The sequence below is a fragment of the Lepisosteus platostomus genome, chromosome 9 (assembly GCF_059453375.1).
Source record: "Lepisosteus platostomus isolate fLepPlt1 chromosome 9, fLepPlt1.hap1, whole genome shotgun sequence".
Classification (NCBI taxonomy): Eukaryota; Metazoa; Chordata; class Actinopteri; order Semionotiformes; family Lepisosteidae; genus Lepisosteus; species Lepisosteus platostomus.
The window spans coordinates 49,759,634-49,777,409 of NC_142619.1; the positions used below are offsets into that span (position 1 = coordinate 49,759,634).

The following is a 17,776-nucleotide window of genomic DNA, read 5'->3' on the forward strand; positions in this document are numbered from 1 at the left end:
ACTGTACGTACAGTACAAAAAAATCCTTGCTGTGAGCAAAAAATGCATGTTACAAAGAATGTGATGCCCTATGACACGACTGAGGTCAAGTTAACTTTTCTTTATTACTACAGTTTCCGTGCACCAGTCTCTTTTTAAAATCCCAGGTCAATGTAACCATTACTTCAGTGCTTGAAGCCTTTGTTCCTCTTACTACGTGATCCTGACTAATCACAAGTTCTTCCAGGGACTAATGCGACACAACACTGAACTTTTGTAAAAATACATATCTGTAGAGTAATAACTCTAACCAGAACTAAGATCACGGTGTTAAGATTATGTGAGTGTTGCTATGTATATTCTGGAACTTAGTACACAACAATGCAGTGGTTTTAGTGTTTGACATGGTTGGATTAGTTCACAGTATCCTTTCCATCAAGGAAAGAAATGACAAGATTATCATCATAATTCAGGGAACCTTGATAAGAACCACTTTGGTTCCCCTTCATCATTTTTTCCACAGTACCTGCTGTTCAAATATAGGTTTGGATAAGGGCATAGATATCTTAGTGATTGTAAGGGAACATGAAAATGGTATCCTGCAGTATAAGTGTATGAGCAATCTTGCTCTGTAACACCTGTACCACCTGTAACACATCTGCCCTAATGCTGCTTTCCAACCTGATGCCTCTGCTGTCTTCACTACCTAACCAAAATGTGATCCATCTCCAAGACCATACAATTGCAGCTACTAATTTATCAAATACTTTCACATTTGTAAACATTGTGGTTATAACATTGTAAACAATTACCAAGTAAACTAGATTACCACTGTTAATTGAACATTATGAATAATTGATCCTTATGAATGATTGAGAAGCACACAAAAACACATATACTTTAAAAATAAAATATACCCATCAAGCCAATAAGGTAACAGTAATACTGTTATCTGAATTTACTCACTGTTTTTGCAGTTTTGAATCTCTCTTATTTCGTTCATTTTCGAGATCTTCAGATATTTTTCTCCTCAGTTCTTCTTCTCTCACTGAACAGAAAAAAAATAATTTACACTTAGTAATATTTACATATATAAAAATAATAAGGTGATTGAAATTCATTCCCTTTTCTCATTATGCAAAACCTAGATGGTCATACCTGCTGTCAGCTAAGGTTAAACACTGTTTGGTGTCTAATGAGTCCGAAAGGCGATGTGCAAAGAGAACACTACAACAATGATGTGCTTCAAGGTGAGATGTAGATCTCCCATTAATAGGGACTTTCATATTGTTTAAAATTATATAAAAAAGGATCTGCTTGTTAAACACAGTAAATAATTATTTTCTTGACACGATGTTCTACCCAACAGCACCCAGGGGAAATGTACGTTTTTATCCTAGGCTTTTTTGGTTGCTTGCTGCAGGGTGTAACATTGCTACTTTATTCTCTCTCTGTTCTGTGTTGCCCTGCTACATCCTCTGAGGGACCCTTCACTTTCCATCCGCTTCCTCTTGCGGTGCATCTACTCTGCGGAACAGCAATTTCCTGAATCCTAAACAAATGTCCACACCCACTGTATTTGTGGCTTCTTGTAGTAATACAAGATTGGTTAGAGGCCCTACTGATGACTGCCGATGTCCATATTCATGTGGGCTCTTCATCATCTCTCCTCATGCATCTTGGTTTATTACAGTTTTCCTTTGATGTTCATTTTCCTAGTGATATTAAGATCCGGGCCTGACAGTGGTAGCAAAGTGCTGGTAAGAAGATTGCACCTATGAGTTGTTTAGCTCATAGTTATTAATTGATGTGGCAGGATTTGACATCTGGCCTATTATTCGGTTTCCACTTTATCCATCTGACCTCTTTTTCTCTGTTCCCCTCTCCGATATGGGTGAAGGTGGTCCCAGTAGTGGTATATTACTGATATATATATAGTGTGTTAGTTTTTGTTTCTGATTGAGTATTCATTGTTTTCACAAAACTTATTTGTGTCGCATTTTGTCATGTTTTACACAATCGTGAAATGTGCTCTTGTAATTGATCTTTGCTATCTGCAGTCAAAGCTTGAGGATCAGCAAAATGTGTCTCTTGCTTTTTATTCTTACAACACATGTGCCCCCCTTTTAAAACTTCTGTAGATGGAAAATAACTTCATAGTGTTTCAAACTGGACCATAGGCTGCCATAGGCTTCAGTAGCCTCTCATCATTAAGAAAACTGTACCGCTATTATTGGAATCAATGATCATTCATTGTGATGAGGAGCACGACACTGGTTCATCTGCCTTGTGTTGGATTGCTACGTGTGGACTTCTTTAACATGCCATACCATTTACTTTAATTATGATTGATATCTCAGAAATATCCCAGTGGTATTTATGTGAAACCTAAAGCTGGAATTGTACTTAAACCACTAAACTCATATTTGGATAATTATGGTATTACAGTGTAATAAACACTTTCATGGCTTAATACTTGCTTAACATGCCTTCTTAAAACCTGTTCATTTACTGCAAGTGTTCTCATTAATCAATCAAACTCAAGAAATTTGAAAATGCCATCTTGAACACTTACAAAAGCTTGCAGGCAAAACATATATGGCTGTAGTACATACAATACATTAGTCATAAACATACCTGGACATAAGGTATCTAAATTTACCACATATCAAGTTCACTTTCTTTTTGGGGCTGTACATAATTCAAAAACAGATTAACATGAATTTTAATAAGAAATACTTACTAACAATGCAAATCAAAGGTGTTGGTTTGTTTAAATACATCCAACCCTTAAGATGTGATCAAACCCCAAACATTATACACTTTCCACTCATTTCTTTAATTTTGCATTATTTTAAAGATTTGTACAATATTCAAGTTCAGTTTGATTCCACAGCATACCAATTAGGAAATTCTGGAGAAAAGGTCATAAGAATCGGCACGTATCAAAATAAAAATTTAAAATCAAATAGATGGCAAGGATTGTGTTCAAAGAGGCAGTGCAAATATGACAGTTCTTGCAAAACAAAAACTTGTCACTTTCAGATTTTAAAAGACTTTTTCTTTGCTGTATTCTACAGGTCTCTTCCATGAACAGACGGATTAATCCTAACCAACAAGCTGATTCACAACCAAATGCTTCCATATCTGAAGATATGAATTTTTGTCCACCTGAACTCTCAAGAAAGCCCTTAGCACCCGTAGGCCCAGTGCACTCTGAAAAGATAAATGGACTGAAAAGTCACTTAAAAATTGTAGCCTACTTTCAACATCAGTCTGATACTTTCTCATCTTCAAGCTTGTGTGACTAGCCAGCTTTTCCCCGTTTTTGTGTGAGCTCCCATTCCTTTACGCTGCTTCACAATTGTTTCATTTGATTGTATTCGGAACGTGGCTAGAAATTTGGACATTTGGTATTTGGACTTGGTAAATACAAGATTACTGTACAAGAAAGGTACCTAAATATTTTGATAACACTGTATTCAAAGTAATACTAACAGGAACAGGGAAAACGTCTTTGGAATCTTTTTAGAGAAAAAGTGAAGAACAGAAATGTATTTGCTTTTCAATATTTGCCCTTCATATATTGCAGTGCTGTGTTGACCCCAAATACCTTTTTCTCCCAAAACTGAAATATAATTCTGATTACATAAAAGATGAACAAGCAATATAGCCGGTGCTAAATGTTTTTGGAATTATTCCAAAAGGTCACAGTGCTGTGCATTTGCTGCTTCCACACATTTCCATTAGACTGACCTTGTACCTCCTTTTATGCTTTTAAAAAGATAAAAAAACAAGATCCTATAAAAAGCTTAGCCGCCTTGTGGTATACAAAACACAATAAAGCAACCATGAACGTGATTCAATTTGTTTCTCTGTTTTTCATTTTGGCGATCACTAAAGCACTGAAGAAAAGCAATAACACAACAAGCAGCACAACCTGCTGAATGATACACGGCCATTGCTTGAGTGCTGCCTTTCCCCTTTAGATGTTTTCTACCATATGAACATGCTGAAAACAAAATCACTCAATCACACGAAGCTGCTGGAGGAGGACTACTTTGAATCAAGTTTTCAAAGGTACTGTGACTATTTCCTAGTTCATACTATCTATGTAAAAATAATCTCTGCTGCTTATAGCTAGGCTGAACTCACTGGTGCACCTTTTAAAATGAATTTATATCAGGGCGGTTCAAATAACACTCTGTCAGTATCACGGAGCTGTTAGATGGTGGGTTATATCTAAATTTATGTAAACTATTTAACTCTTTTACAGCATTACCTGATGTCCAACCTATCTCACCGGAGTGTTGAACCAAGGGAAACAAAGTAACAGCCCTATAAATATCAAACCTCCCATTTTGCTTATTGTTCATTCACAGAAGTTATTATTTTGAAATGTAAAACGCAGCTACTGGTGACTTTGAGTATTCCTGTTCAGGCAGTACTCGGGCCATTGGAACATTGAATTTTTTTTACTATAGGTACATCCTGTATTATATTCATAAACACTGCGTGAACCTAATATCCGTGTGTTTAGTCCAAAATTGAGCATTACTCTATAGTCACATATGAAAACAATTTTCAGTAAATTTTGGTTGTGGGTTTTCAACTGTCTAGTGAGCTTCTAATTTAAAATCACACCTTCTCTTCATCTTTCCAAAAGTAATATTTGCAGTTTGTCCTCGTACGTGCACAAAGAACTTTTAACATTTTAAAAGTTTTTAAACTAGGAAAGTATAGGCATAAAGTATTATCTATCAAGTGCTGCTCTGAAAATCATTATTCTTGGGAGTAGTTTTCTGGTCAAGTACAATATACGACGAGATCTGGACGTGCACTGAAGTTTACATATCACAGGGGAAGAACTCGGGGGGGGGATGACAGGTTTGTCTGAAATCTGAGAAACGTGACAAATGCTTAAAATTATAGTCCTCCCATTGGGAATCACAATCCTAGATCCCCTTTGTTTTTGTGGCAGAAACCTTAAAGACTGATTTTTATGTTTCTGTAAAACTGTCAAGCCAGAGGTGCCGGCAGGAAGCTGCTGAGCAGTTAGTGAGACAGCACACAGGAATTGCACTCCAGGCAACATTATTTTGATGGGGCGATGAAGAATATATTTGTCATGCACAAAAAATCACCATATTTAAGAAGACTTTTACAGATCTTTTTTACCTTTATAAAATCTAATGTGTATATGACAGTACAGAAATTGCTGGTAGAGATTCAATGCTGGACGTTTCTCTGATTATCTTCCTGGCAGGACCTAAGTTTAAGAATTAAAAAAAAGTTTCAAATGGATTTGGTTGAGATCTAATTTGGCAGGGCAGAACAGAATATTTGATCCACTTTCAGATTTACTTATCACTTTATTAACCCTTTACAATTTATTGCATTAGGAATTATCTTTTCGCATACCCCAGCTTGCTCTCCATGAGACACACAGACACATAGACAGGGAGAGAAGCTTGGGGTAAGAGCGCAGGGTCAGCCATTTATACGGCACCCCTGGAGCAGTTGGGGTTAAGGGCTTTGCTCAGGGGCCCAACGGAGTAGGATTCCTCTGCCTGCCGCAGGATTTGAACCGGCAACCTTCCAGCGCAGGTCCTGAGCCACAGAGCCACCGCTCCGCCCATGACAGATGAGCTTCATTTACTTCATGGCCATTTTTTCATGAGAAAATGCACTATTGTATGTTTGTATTGTATTGCATGTATGTTTCTGTAGGCAAAATATACATTTTGTCCTGGGTTTCTGGCTGCCTGTAAGCAGCCAAGGAGCAATTTCGTCTGCTGTCATATTTTTTGTCTTTTTGGGAGCAAACGTTTTCATGAGACGCAAGTATACAGCTATATGTAATCATATTTGAAAAATACCGTGTTATAGTATTATAGAAGATTAAAGGTTTTTATTATAAGGTCATTTTCCATATAATACAGGCTTGTGTAACACCATTTATTTTTCATACAATTTTCATTTTGCACACATAGCTACTGAATTGTTCATAAACATTTGGCTCACATATTAGTCAAAACATGTCTTATAGTTAGGGTAATGAATCGGCATATCATTAAATAACGGGAATTTAATATTTCTGACCAGAGCCAGGGTGGATTCAGGTGTCATGGTCAACACTAGAACAAATCACATAGAACGGTAGGCTGAAGACTGCAGGACAATTTGAGTTTTAGCTTGAAAACTAAGGAGCAGACCACCTATGGTTGTCTTCAAAGGAATTCTACTGATGCCACATGAAAACAAGAAAAAACAGAAATTTAACACAATCTACAGTAAACAACAGGTGCAGAGAATAGGGGATTAGATTTATAGGGAATCAGAAGGCATTATAATATTGAGGCACAGAATATTACAAAACATTTTTCCAGTACAATAAAAGAACTGCAAAACCTAGACTAAATAGTTTATAAGACAGTAGTAAATTAATAATAGAAGGTGGTAAATGTACAGTATAGATGCTAAGTAAATAATTCACATAGGTTTTACACTAGAAAACATTAATAACATGGCCCAAATTGGAGAACAAAACTATATCGGGTAATTTTAACAACTCACACAAAGTTTCTATGGTGGCTAAAAAATTCAATAAATTACCAGAAAAACACAATTTCTTTTAATCACAGCATTAAAAAAAATTAAAAACCAATAAATATCCCCATGGTCTTTTCTCAATCATTCTCACAGAAATGAGAGATGTTATTCGTAGACCCCTAGTACAGTTCAGCTCTCACACAGAACAGGAGCAGATTTAAGAATTGTAGATTCAGGAAAAGGGTGACAGAACAGAACCAGGAAACATATTTGTATTAACAGTCTGTTTTTCTGTTACAAATAAAGTTGTGCCAATTATATATAGAGCTAAATTAAAATAATGGTTAGAAAACAATGTAATTTTAAGAAGCAGCTAACAGAGATTTAGATAAAGGAAGGTACTGTTTAACTTTCTTGAACTTCTGAAAACGTAATAAGGATAGTAGATAAAACTAAAGTGTGACATATTTAGACTTCCAGACTGCTTCTGATAATGTTCCTTCTAAAAGTTTGATTTTCAAATTCAAAGGTAAATGCACACACATGGAGCAAGCATTAGTTATCAAACAGAAAACAGTGCATACTCTTTTAAGAGAAACCATCTGAAGGGGCAGATGTAAGACGTCGTGTGCAACAGGACTGTATTAAGACCAGTTCTCTTTCTGACCTATAGTGCTGTGAAAAGTACTGAATCCAAATTGTATTTTTTGTTTAATATGCATGGCCATCGATAGAATTAACTATTTTTATTGATGCTGTAACCCATCAGTAAAGCTGTCATTTACAGAATCACTTCACTTGCTTGTGTAGATGAAGACAAGATTGCCATGCAGCCTGACAAAGACCGAAAATATATCCCCAATGCAACCAAGTTGTCCTTCTTAAGAAAAAAAACGTGAAGAACCTTAAGACTGACCGAGTCGACCTCCAGATTTAAATCTAACTGAGCAGGCTTTTTTACATGATAAACTTGTAGTTGGAGCACCCTATGCATGGGCAAGAGCTCAATACGACTCCAACAAAGGCTTGGCAGAGCATCGAGCATGGATTGCAGACTTCATGCTGTTATTGCCTCGAAGGGATATGCAACTAAGAACTCAGTGAATGATTTAGTATTATGATCCTTTGAAATCACTGGATAAAAAGTATGTTTCTGTTCTGATGTGATGAATCTATGCATGGAAATACCCCCCAAAAAATTATATTATACTTCTAGCGCAAATACAAATAGCTTGTTTACGAAACAAAATAATAGTTCTGACTTCGCTGTCCCAATTATTTGGAGGGCACTCTATTCAATATAAAAAATAGACGTAGATAAAGTTAGCTAGCTAAATTTCATATTACACATAAATAGGGGATATGGCAAACACAGGCAGGTGGCAGGAGCTATACAAAGAGATTTACACAAAATCTTTTAGTGGGCAGACACACAGTAAAGAAAATTTAACACTGATAAGTGCAAAGTGATCCACAATGGTAGCAGGAACATGCGTTATAAATATTGGATAGGTGATTCGGGAAATCAGGAAATTGCATATGAAAAGGATCTGGGTGCTTATGTAGAGTTTTTTATGTCCTCGTCAACACATTTTATGGAAGAAATAAAATGTCCCTCATTTGCTTCCTTTTTATGTTCTTACTAGAAACATTGCTTAAATGGGAGGTTCAACAAAACTGGAAACCACAGAAAATGCCTGTATTAATGTACTGTGTAACAACTGAATATTGCACCTTGATACAACTAAAACAACTTATAGAAACTACAATAAATTTATTTTATTGTAAAGTAGAAATACCATCATGAAAGAAGTTTAATCAGATGTAACATTATTGTTGACTAGACTGTAATATACTCTTTATTTGAGATATTTAATTAAACCATTGAATTCTCAAAATTGTACAACAGAGCACTACAACACAAGGGGTTAAAAAGGGTGCTTTAAGACTATGTATGCTACTTTCAGGACAGAATTCAAGTTTCCTCACTAACAATGTGTAAATTTAAGTCAGATAACATAAATAATTAGAAGATAGGCTACATCTTTCCATTTGCCACAGAATAATTTTCAGTACAATGTTCAACTTTAAGTTAAAAAAGAATTCACTCTGCATATTGAATTCTGAATATACTTACAACTTCAACTATGTTTGTTGAGCACTTTGTACTATTATTTTATCATACTAAAATAGTGCATTTCTGCAACGTTGTTACTAGGTTGAATAGCCCCATTTGCTGCAATGCATTTTATACTATACATACACAGCATAAAGTTTTTTGGGGAATTCCAGGATACAATCTTTTTTCTGTGCAATAATCTTTCATTTAAGATGCACAGATAGTGAAAGAATCAGTCAGTAAGCCAATAAGTATGAAATGGTGTTTATTTTTCAGGCTATCTATAATTGTGGCATTTAGGTTTAGTTCTGCTACGCTTCTTGCTCAAGATCAATTTGTTGAGATCAATTATCCTATCTGCATTAGTGTAATTTTAAAAGAAGTGCAACACATACAAATTAACTAAAGATGTAGCAGTGCAACAATTAGAAAGCTTTGGAAACTTCTATTTTCTGAAAGTGGTATAAATCATAGTGAACTGTCTATACATTATTTTTAATTTCAGTGGTCTACATGTACTGTCCAAAAAACTGAATTCCAAAAAAACTTCATTGAGTATGTATTAATATTTGCATTTGGGCTATTTAAAATAATGCTCAATATATTAACCGTCTGAGCAAGGAAATTAAGCAAATAAGCCTTAAATATTAATAGGACACGGCTCTCTGCACTTTCAGCAGATCACCCGGCTGAAGAACCCATCTCATATAGGTGACTGTACCTTTTAAAGAAGAGGACTTGCTGCATTGCTTACAAGATCAATATGTCTTGTGTTATGTGTAAAAAGAAAGTATGGTTACAGGTTAGCAACATTTGATTTGATGCTTTTGCGTCAAATCAATTCACTCACATTTATGTAGCCAATCAGAGCATACAAAGGATTAGGTCCTCACATGTCAGTGGAGCATTTTTGAAGACTGCTTTCAGATGTAGTTGTCTGTAGTTTCCTTCCTATTTATCACCTACTACACAAAATGTCAGCACTAACAGCTTGCAAATTAAAGAGGAAGACATGACATTGTGTATACTATTACTTTTTTCAAAAAATCAATTCAGCCATCATTTCACATGGCAAAATCATCAAAGTTTTTCACATTTTAGAGTGAAAAGGTAAAACTAACTATAACCATTTTAATGCCAGGTCTATCTAACAGGGAATCGTTATTTTTTCTGTTCCTCAGCTGTTACACATTTTCTGTGCTATATGCTAGATGCATACCAAACAGATTTTAATGACCATTAAATAAATGTAAATAACTTTTATAATCACAAAAATATGCTATTAAAATTCCTACGTTCACTAAATGGGACTTTCATAAGATGGAGCTCACAGACAAGTCCAATGTCAGCTTTAAGTAGGACACTTGATTCTTCAGATTTAATTACTTGCTGTCTTTAAATTCCATTCTTGCTCTCAAAACTCAGGTGAGCATACGATAGTGGGATAATAGGTCTAAATGAATAGTATGCCTAATCAAAATTTTAATTAACCTATGACTCTAGATGGGAAATATCTGCAATATCACTTAACATTTTATTAATGACTCCAAACAACTTTCAATACTAAAAACCTTCTCAGTTGACATTCAGTTTTCTAAAATGGGCTGCAAGATAATCAAAATAACAGACGAAGAGTTCAAAGTTTCTTAATGAATTACTTTTATCCAAATTTAAAGCAATATTTCTAGTTTTGTTAAAAATAAAAAAATCCAAAGTGCCACTTTGAACCTTTTCACAATCTCTATTCCCCAATTACCGATAGGATATGTCTGGATTTACAGACTATTCCCAGGACATTCTACCTTCTAACAAAGTATTAGGCTCTGTTGCCCTGCATGTGATTCTGTAGTGTGAATGCTTCCAGTTCCTGGGTTACAATTTTACTTTCCTCAAGCATCCAAATGTAATGAACTGGTATGATTTTATTACTGCAACCAGGAAAAATCTGTGTTTTTAAGACTTAAAAAGATTTTCCCTGACCAAAATGGAACCAAAACATGAAACAGACATTTTCACACAATAAGAGAGTCTTCTCCACTATAGTTTACTACACATTGCACTTTGCTGTACATGAGTGATTCTAAATTGCATTCAGTAAAAAAAGATGAAATCTAACAATTTGGCAGTGCTGTGAAAGATCTTTATATTGGAGAATACAGAAAAATGCACAGACCAAAGAAGGCCAAAATATACATGTATATGTGTATATATTTCTGATAGATAAGTTTTCATATATATCCTAAAATATATATTAAGTGTTAATTTCCAATTCACATACCAGTTTTGGCAATGCATTTGCAAATTAAACAGGGTGTATTGTAACATATTACTGTTTTGTATTAAATGGAACATGAATAAGCGATTTTGGTTTTTTTGTCTTGCCAGTTTGCATAGTGCATACAGAAGGACACTCCTATCTTAAACCATAAACAATAATGCTTTGCACAATCAGATTTTTGGGTTTACTCACTCATTTAGGCTCATTTTAATTCACTGGGTAAAACAAAAATAAATGACTACCATGCCTTGTGTTATCATTAAAATAAAAATGAAAAAGTGTTACTGTTTAAAAATGTCAAATCATTACCTAAATGTAGTAAACCCACCAACAACATAAAGTTATAACAAAAATGGTGAAATCTTCTATGTTCTCAAATTCTTTTAGACTTTTAAATTCTAAATTGAGAATTTTAACTTATGAACAAAAATAATTGGGTATCAGGTAATTCAGTTTAAGATTTAATTGACAGGGGAATGCTTTTGAGTGCCATTTTATATCCTTCATTATTTTACTAGGCTGAGCGATGCTTGCCTTTTGGAAAATATAAGGCCTACAACTTTCTGGGGAGTTGTAATAGCACAGTCGTAATCCACGAGGTTAAATTTTATAGACTCATCAAAAATAAACACGAGACAAAACCTCTGCTTAGTACTTTATATACTGTATGACTGCACATTTGTACTGACCTTTCCTCAGGTCTAAATTTGCAACACCACTATCCTTGGTTTATGTGCTATTGCTACTGTAGATAAAAGTTTTCATGGTGAACTGATGTCACTTTAATCAAACAGCAGGAAACGAACAAAGCGGACAGATTCCAGGTAGTTTTTCTATGAATCAACAGGACATAGATATTTGATAAAACGAATTAAAGATAACAGTTGATAAACAGAATAAACCAGATATTGCACTGATTTCTCACTAAAACGGGTCAATCCCATTTCTCCCTTCTGTGCACTGGCATACATTTCAGGATTCAAATGTTAGCAGCTCACAAAATTAGCTAATTTTATATTTTGTGAAGAGAGAGTCAGGTAGTAAATACAGGAATACCTCTTATTTTAATATTTTCTAGACTCGCCCTTTTTAAGAATTAAAAAACAACCAATAAAAATATAAAATTGTTAAGCTCGTTGAAACAAAAATGAAAAATGCTTCACGAGTATCATTTACATTTTATGCACTCAGTTAATGAGAGCAAGAAGAGGAAATGTAAAGTTATCAAGTTACTTTTGTTTGGTTCAACCATTTGCTTTTGCCTTATTTCCACTTTTTTTCCCACATTTTGACCTATAGTTTCTGACAAAAAACAGCTGACACTAAAAGTGGCAAAAATGTATAGACAAAGAATCAGTATGGATATTAAAATGCAGATATAAGGCATGTGCAGTAGAGCTGGCTGAGCTCCGGATCCAGGGAGAGAGGGAGTCAGAGAGAAGCTTGCCAGTTCTTTTGGCTGCTTCCGAGGTCAGAGCAGAGCCTGTGGACTGGACCTAGAACAGAGATCCAGTAGCTGCTTCACTCTCTATCACCTTGGTTCAGACACTGATCATATACAAAAAAACACATTCTTTATTGTACTGTTTAAGGAAATTGCACTAATCATTTTTTTATTAATTAATATCACATGGTATCTTCCATTTCTTAGTTTCTGAATGGCTAGTATAATTAGAGTGCACATTGCTTTTAAAAACAATTCTCCATTCTTCAAAAACTTCATTACTGGTTAATGAATGACTAACGACTAACAAATTCTGTGACAACAGCACAGCACTTCTAACGGAAAGCTAGAAATAAATTTGGGAGCCCTGATAATCTAATGGAAACACAAGGGACCTTAGATATATAGAAAGAATACATTTATAAATACATTTTAAAATACACAATCTATAGTCTTCTTACACTACTATACAACCACAGAATTAACATTAATGCAGACTGCAGAAGTCTCCAAACCAAACTTTTAACAAGTGGAATTAAAAACTACAAATTAGAAAAACTGCATGTCAATAGGGATTTTTTATACATTAATGTGCTCCCAAATTACAGTATTTGCTGAAATGCAGTTCAGTTTTACAATGGAATTTAGACTGCTGACACTTTACTCATAATTGCACAGTATTTCTCAATACTTTAAGTTATTTTAGTCAGTACTAGAACACAAAACTAAATAAAAACATACAGTCTTAGTAACAAGTTAATTTCAAATGGCGATGTACAACTTTACCTAATTACCTTTCAAAGAAAACCATTAGACTTATTTAACACTTTACCACCACCTTCAACCTTTTGTAACAGTTCACAACTGCAACAGGTCTATCTGCAACAAATTCTTTGCAACTATTTGCAAATTATTAAAGCAAGCTCAGGCAGAAGAATTATATTTGGCAACAGGACAACGCTGACCCTTCGCTACCCCACTTCACTATTTAAGAAGTCACAAGTGCTTGGCATGCGTATGATCAATTTCTGACTGAAACTGGATCTGAGCCACAGAAAACTCAAAGTCACTGCATTACGAGATGGAACACAAGAAGGCCAATGACTAAAACCTGTTGTTGTTCAACAAACTGAACAATTAGACATTGAACTGAATGTGAAACTGGAGAAATCAGCACTGGACATTACTGCTGAAGATAACATACTCCTAGAAGAATAGTGCAAGATGTTCAAAATGAGAACTTAAACTTTCTCTCAGCAATATAACCAACAGCAGCTCTCATTCTCCCTTCTGTGGTTAAAATGAGCAAAGCCCTTGAAAAGCCCTGAAACTAAGTAATGAAGTTTAAATCTTTTGAGTTAAACCCTAAAGGTTATCATTGTTTTTAATACAATGTTAGTATTTAAGTACGCAACTGCTCTTAGCTCTCAGCCCAGCCTGGGGCTCACCTACCATAGGCTTCTACCTAGAGCACTGCCTACCCTAGGTTAGCGAGTGTCCTGTTTTATATTGGTCACAGTGAGTCTTTTCCTTTGATACAATGCCTTAGAATTGTAAGTCCTGTGAAGGGTACCACTATAAAAGTTAATTTAATATATTTCGGCTCTTCTACTCTCATACCTTACATTGGTGGTTCTCAACCTTTTTATCAACTGGGCCACAACCATGGCTAAAAGCAAATCTCGCAGGCCGCATATATTAATCACTACTAGGCCTACCTTATCTGCATGCATAATAGCTACTATAATATTATAATGTATATAACAGACAATATTATAATATTAATATTATATATTAATATACAACAGTAATTATATTAGTAGTAATATATAATATTATAATATCTATTAACCATGTGTATGTATAGATGTATAAGCAAAGTGCTTCTGAAGTTGCACAGCTGATGAAGGACTTCTGTCTGAAACTTCCCATTTCTCAAGAAACTTTGTGTACTACACCATAGACTTTCCAACCTCTATCTATATATATATATTCACCAGCACTGATTGGTTTGCCATGTTTAGCAAGTAGCCATGAACTGTTTAACATGGCTAGCTAGCATCATCGCCTGGGACTCTTTTAAAGTAGCTTGCATGAGTTTCAGCTCGGCAATAGCAGTTTTTTCAAGATCAATTATTTTAGGACACTGTCACTAGAATCAGGTGGGTATTGCTTGTCAAAATTCTTGTGAATAGTATCAAAGTGTCTTTTTACGTTGTACATTTTGCAAGCGCCAATAATTTTACTACAAAGCAAACAGAAAGGCAGCCCATCTCTATCAATCGTGGCAAATTTGCTCCTCCATTCTTCTAATACTTTCCTGCCCTCATCGCTGATGCTTCGACTCTTTTTTCTGTTTGCACGTTTCATTTTCTTTGTTTCATTGAGATTTTCTTCCTCTGGCCCATGTCGTTTTTCACCCCTTACAACAAATTTATCAATTTTTTCTTTCTTTTTTATACGAACTAGCAGGCTTCTAGGCTAGGCGGCCCTGGTTTGAGCGCGCTATTCTTTGCACTCCGACGTATGTTGGGCGCGCCGGTGAAGGCAAAATGAAAGTGTGTTCTAGTGACGCGTGTTATAGCCTACGTGCAGCACTTTAATGAAATTAAAGATTAAGGAAAATTCACCAGCGAATCTATTCAGAAACGTTTTTTTACGTGAATAGAACACACTCCTCGTGGGGCTGCAAGTTCGACCTATTTTTTATTATTTTTTTATCGAAGGAATCGGCTGCAATCAAATGTAATTTATTAAAAAAGGGTCGGACGTTGCGGGCTGCACTTTTGTGTGTGGCGGGCCGCAGGTCGTGAACCACTGCCTTACATACTGCAGTTTTTGATGCCATGGTGGTAAGATCTTCCAACGGGCACTGAAATAGGGGAACGCAAGGTATAGACATACCCAATCAAAATACTGAAGTAAAATCGTGTTGGTCTTTAATCTTTCAAAAAAAAACAATGCAAACATAAAATGAAAAACTATAACAAAACTCCCTTTTGGAACAATTGACTAAGTTAGGTTTTTCCTATATTGATATCAGGGCCCCAACTACATTCCTCAAGAAAAATAAATATGCTGAGTCGTTATTTTCTTTAACAAAAGACATAAAAAAGAAATGATTTTTTTTAACCAATTCATCTGCTTCACGTTTTTCCAAATTACTTCATCTTTCAAGTTTTGCCTTTCTCCTTTTCTCCCCATGTTGGGTCAAGCTTATGTTCAGAGCCATCTCTCCTCTTCAGCTGAAAAATCAGTAGTTGTTTCACTCCCAGTCTGTATGCCATTTATCTTCTCTTCGTCAGCTTGTTTCTATGCGGAATTTATTTCTCTTCTTTGCTTCCGGCTGCAGTTAATAAAAATGGCAGCTTTTCATGCAAATAGCTACTCCCCACATACAGTATTATTCCTCCCATCATATCCTGTATTTCCCTAATCTTAGCTCACCAATATAAACAACCGTTTATTCACAGAGTGCACAGAGGCTCCAGCATAGTGAGCTTTCTCTACCTTCTCTCGCAGGTCTCTCCTCTACTGAGTCAGTCTTCACCTTATTAAGCCTGTCCCCTGCTCCCGTAACTATGCAATGCTACCATTTTGAGTGCTGTTATTTTTGTTCCACCATCTTAGTACAGGCAAACATGCCTAACAAATCTGCCACAGAAAATATGTTCCTTCTGCGACAACACCCCCTGTGGCATCACGGGTTATATAAATAGACCATTTCCAGCAAAGTCTGTGTTGAGACTATGTTTTTTGGCTTATAAAAAGCACAACACAGGTAAAACCTGTGTTTAAAATTTTTTTTTTCGACAGCCATACATGCAGGTGCTCATTTTTCTATGCCAAACTAAAAGAAATGGTGCTGAACTTTACAGAAATAGAAGGCATGACAGATCAACTTTCTTTAAAAACATTTATGCTGTTTCACATTTCAATTCAAGCACCTTTCGTTCCAAGCAAATATATTTTGTCTATCTGTAGAAAGAATGTTTACCTTATTTTACGTAAAAAGCCAAATTGACTCAATTTGAGATAATGAGGTAGGCAAGAATATCACTGATGGGCAACAGTTCAATGCTTTTACAAAAGTAATTCAAAGCATTAAGCCATTGCCGAGTACCCTTCCTCTCCAATCTTCTTCCACATCAAAATGAATAACTTTCATTGATGCTTCAGCTCAGTTTATACCCGCCTTTCAAAAGTGTATTTTACTCACTGTAAATTATTGGTTAGAAAAAGCATAAGATTGCATGCAATTTTCCTAAATGCATAATTACTTACTTGTATTTCAGTTCCTCTACACACAATCTACACACAGAGATATTGTTAAGTATTACTTTATTATGCAAAGGACTTTTGTATGACCTACATCTAGTCAACTAAGGAACTTCAATTTATAGACTGGAGGTTACAAACAGGTCCAATGTCAATGCTGAGTAGGACACATAAGCCTTAAAAGATTAGTTACTTGCAGTCTCCAAATTACTTTTTTCCTCTCAATCTCGGCTGAGCATGAGAAAGTGAGATAATAGATCTAAGTGAAATATATTGCTTATCAGGACTTCTATTAACCTATGGGATCTGGAAGGATAAAGTCTACATTACGGCTTACTATATTAAACTGGTCATCCAAAAACCTTGATGCATTGAAAGATCTATGGCTGATATTCACTCTTAATTAACAGACTGGGAAAAATCATAGCTGCCAGATAGAAAATTCTTCAAATGAAACAAAGCAGGATTTTTGTGAAAGTGTGGATGTTCCTATTATTTCTGGGCAACTTATTAGGACAAATTCCAATCCCTTTCTTTGAAAGCCTGCAGATGAATATTTATAAAGGTATAAATGAAAGATTTAGAATTCTCCATCTTGACCATTATTTAATCACTGCACAGTATCACAGGTTTGCTTTTGCGAGTGCCAGTCACAGTTAATGCTAGCATTCTGATTCACTGACATTCATAAACACTTATTTTAATAAGCTCATTGCAATCAGATAAAGTGTTAAATAACTAGTACTTTTTAAACACAAACCATCTTTAAAATACTTTGTCATTACTGCATCGAGCTACTGTAGGTATCCTCGAAGTGCATTATGAAATTGTCATGGACCAGTGAAACTTTCTGAAGTATTAAGAGTCATTAATTACTACAACAATTGTGGTAATTAAGGTTCAAATCATGTCATGATTTATTGTATTTACTATATATATATATAAAAAAATTCATTCATTAATGTAAAGTACAATATGATATAATTTAAAAATTGAATAATAATATACTCCAAAACCCCAGCTGTTTGAACTCTCAAGGACCACAGCTGGACATTCATGACTAATTAAACCAAAAAATATTTTAATGGATTAAAACATGTGCATCATGTCTTTACAAATTGATTTA

At 35.1% G+C, this 17,776-nt stretch overlaps 1 protein-coding gene across 2 annotated transcripts in view; it reads right to left on the reverse strand.

The window, feature by feature from the left end:
• The window catches only part of chchd3a (coiled-coil-helix-coiled-coil-helix domain containing 3a), a 115,888-nt gene that overhangs the window by 89,292 nt on the left and 8,820 nt on the right, over nucleotides 1–17,776 (reverse strand). For both annotated transcript variants that reach the window (XM_088645403.1, XM_088645405.1), the window contains exon 3: nucleotides 946–1,027. In XM_088645403.1, coding sequence (XP_088501529.1) covers nucleotides 946–1,027 — 82 coding nt within the window. The remainder of the gene's footprint in view (nucleotides 1–945; nucleotides 1,028–17,776) is intronic.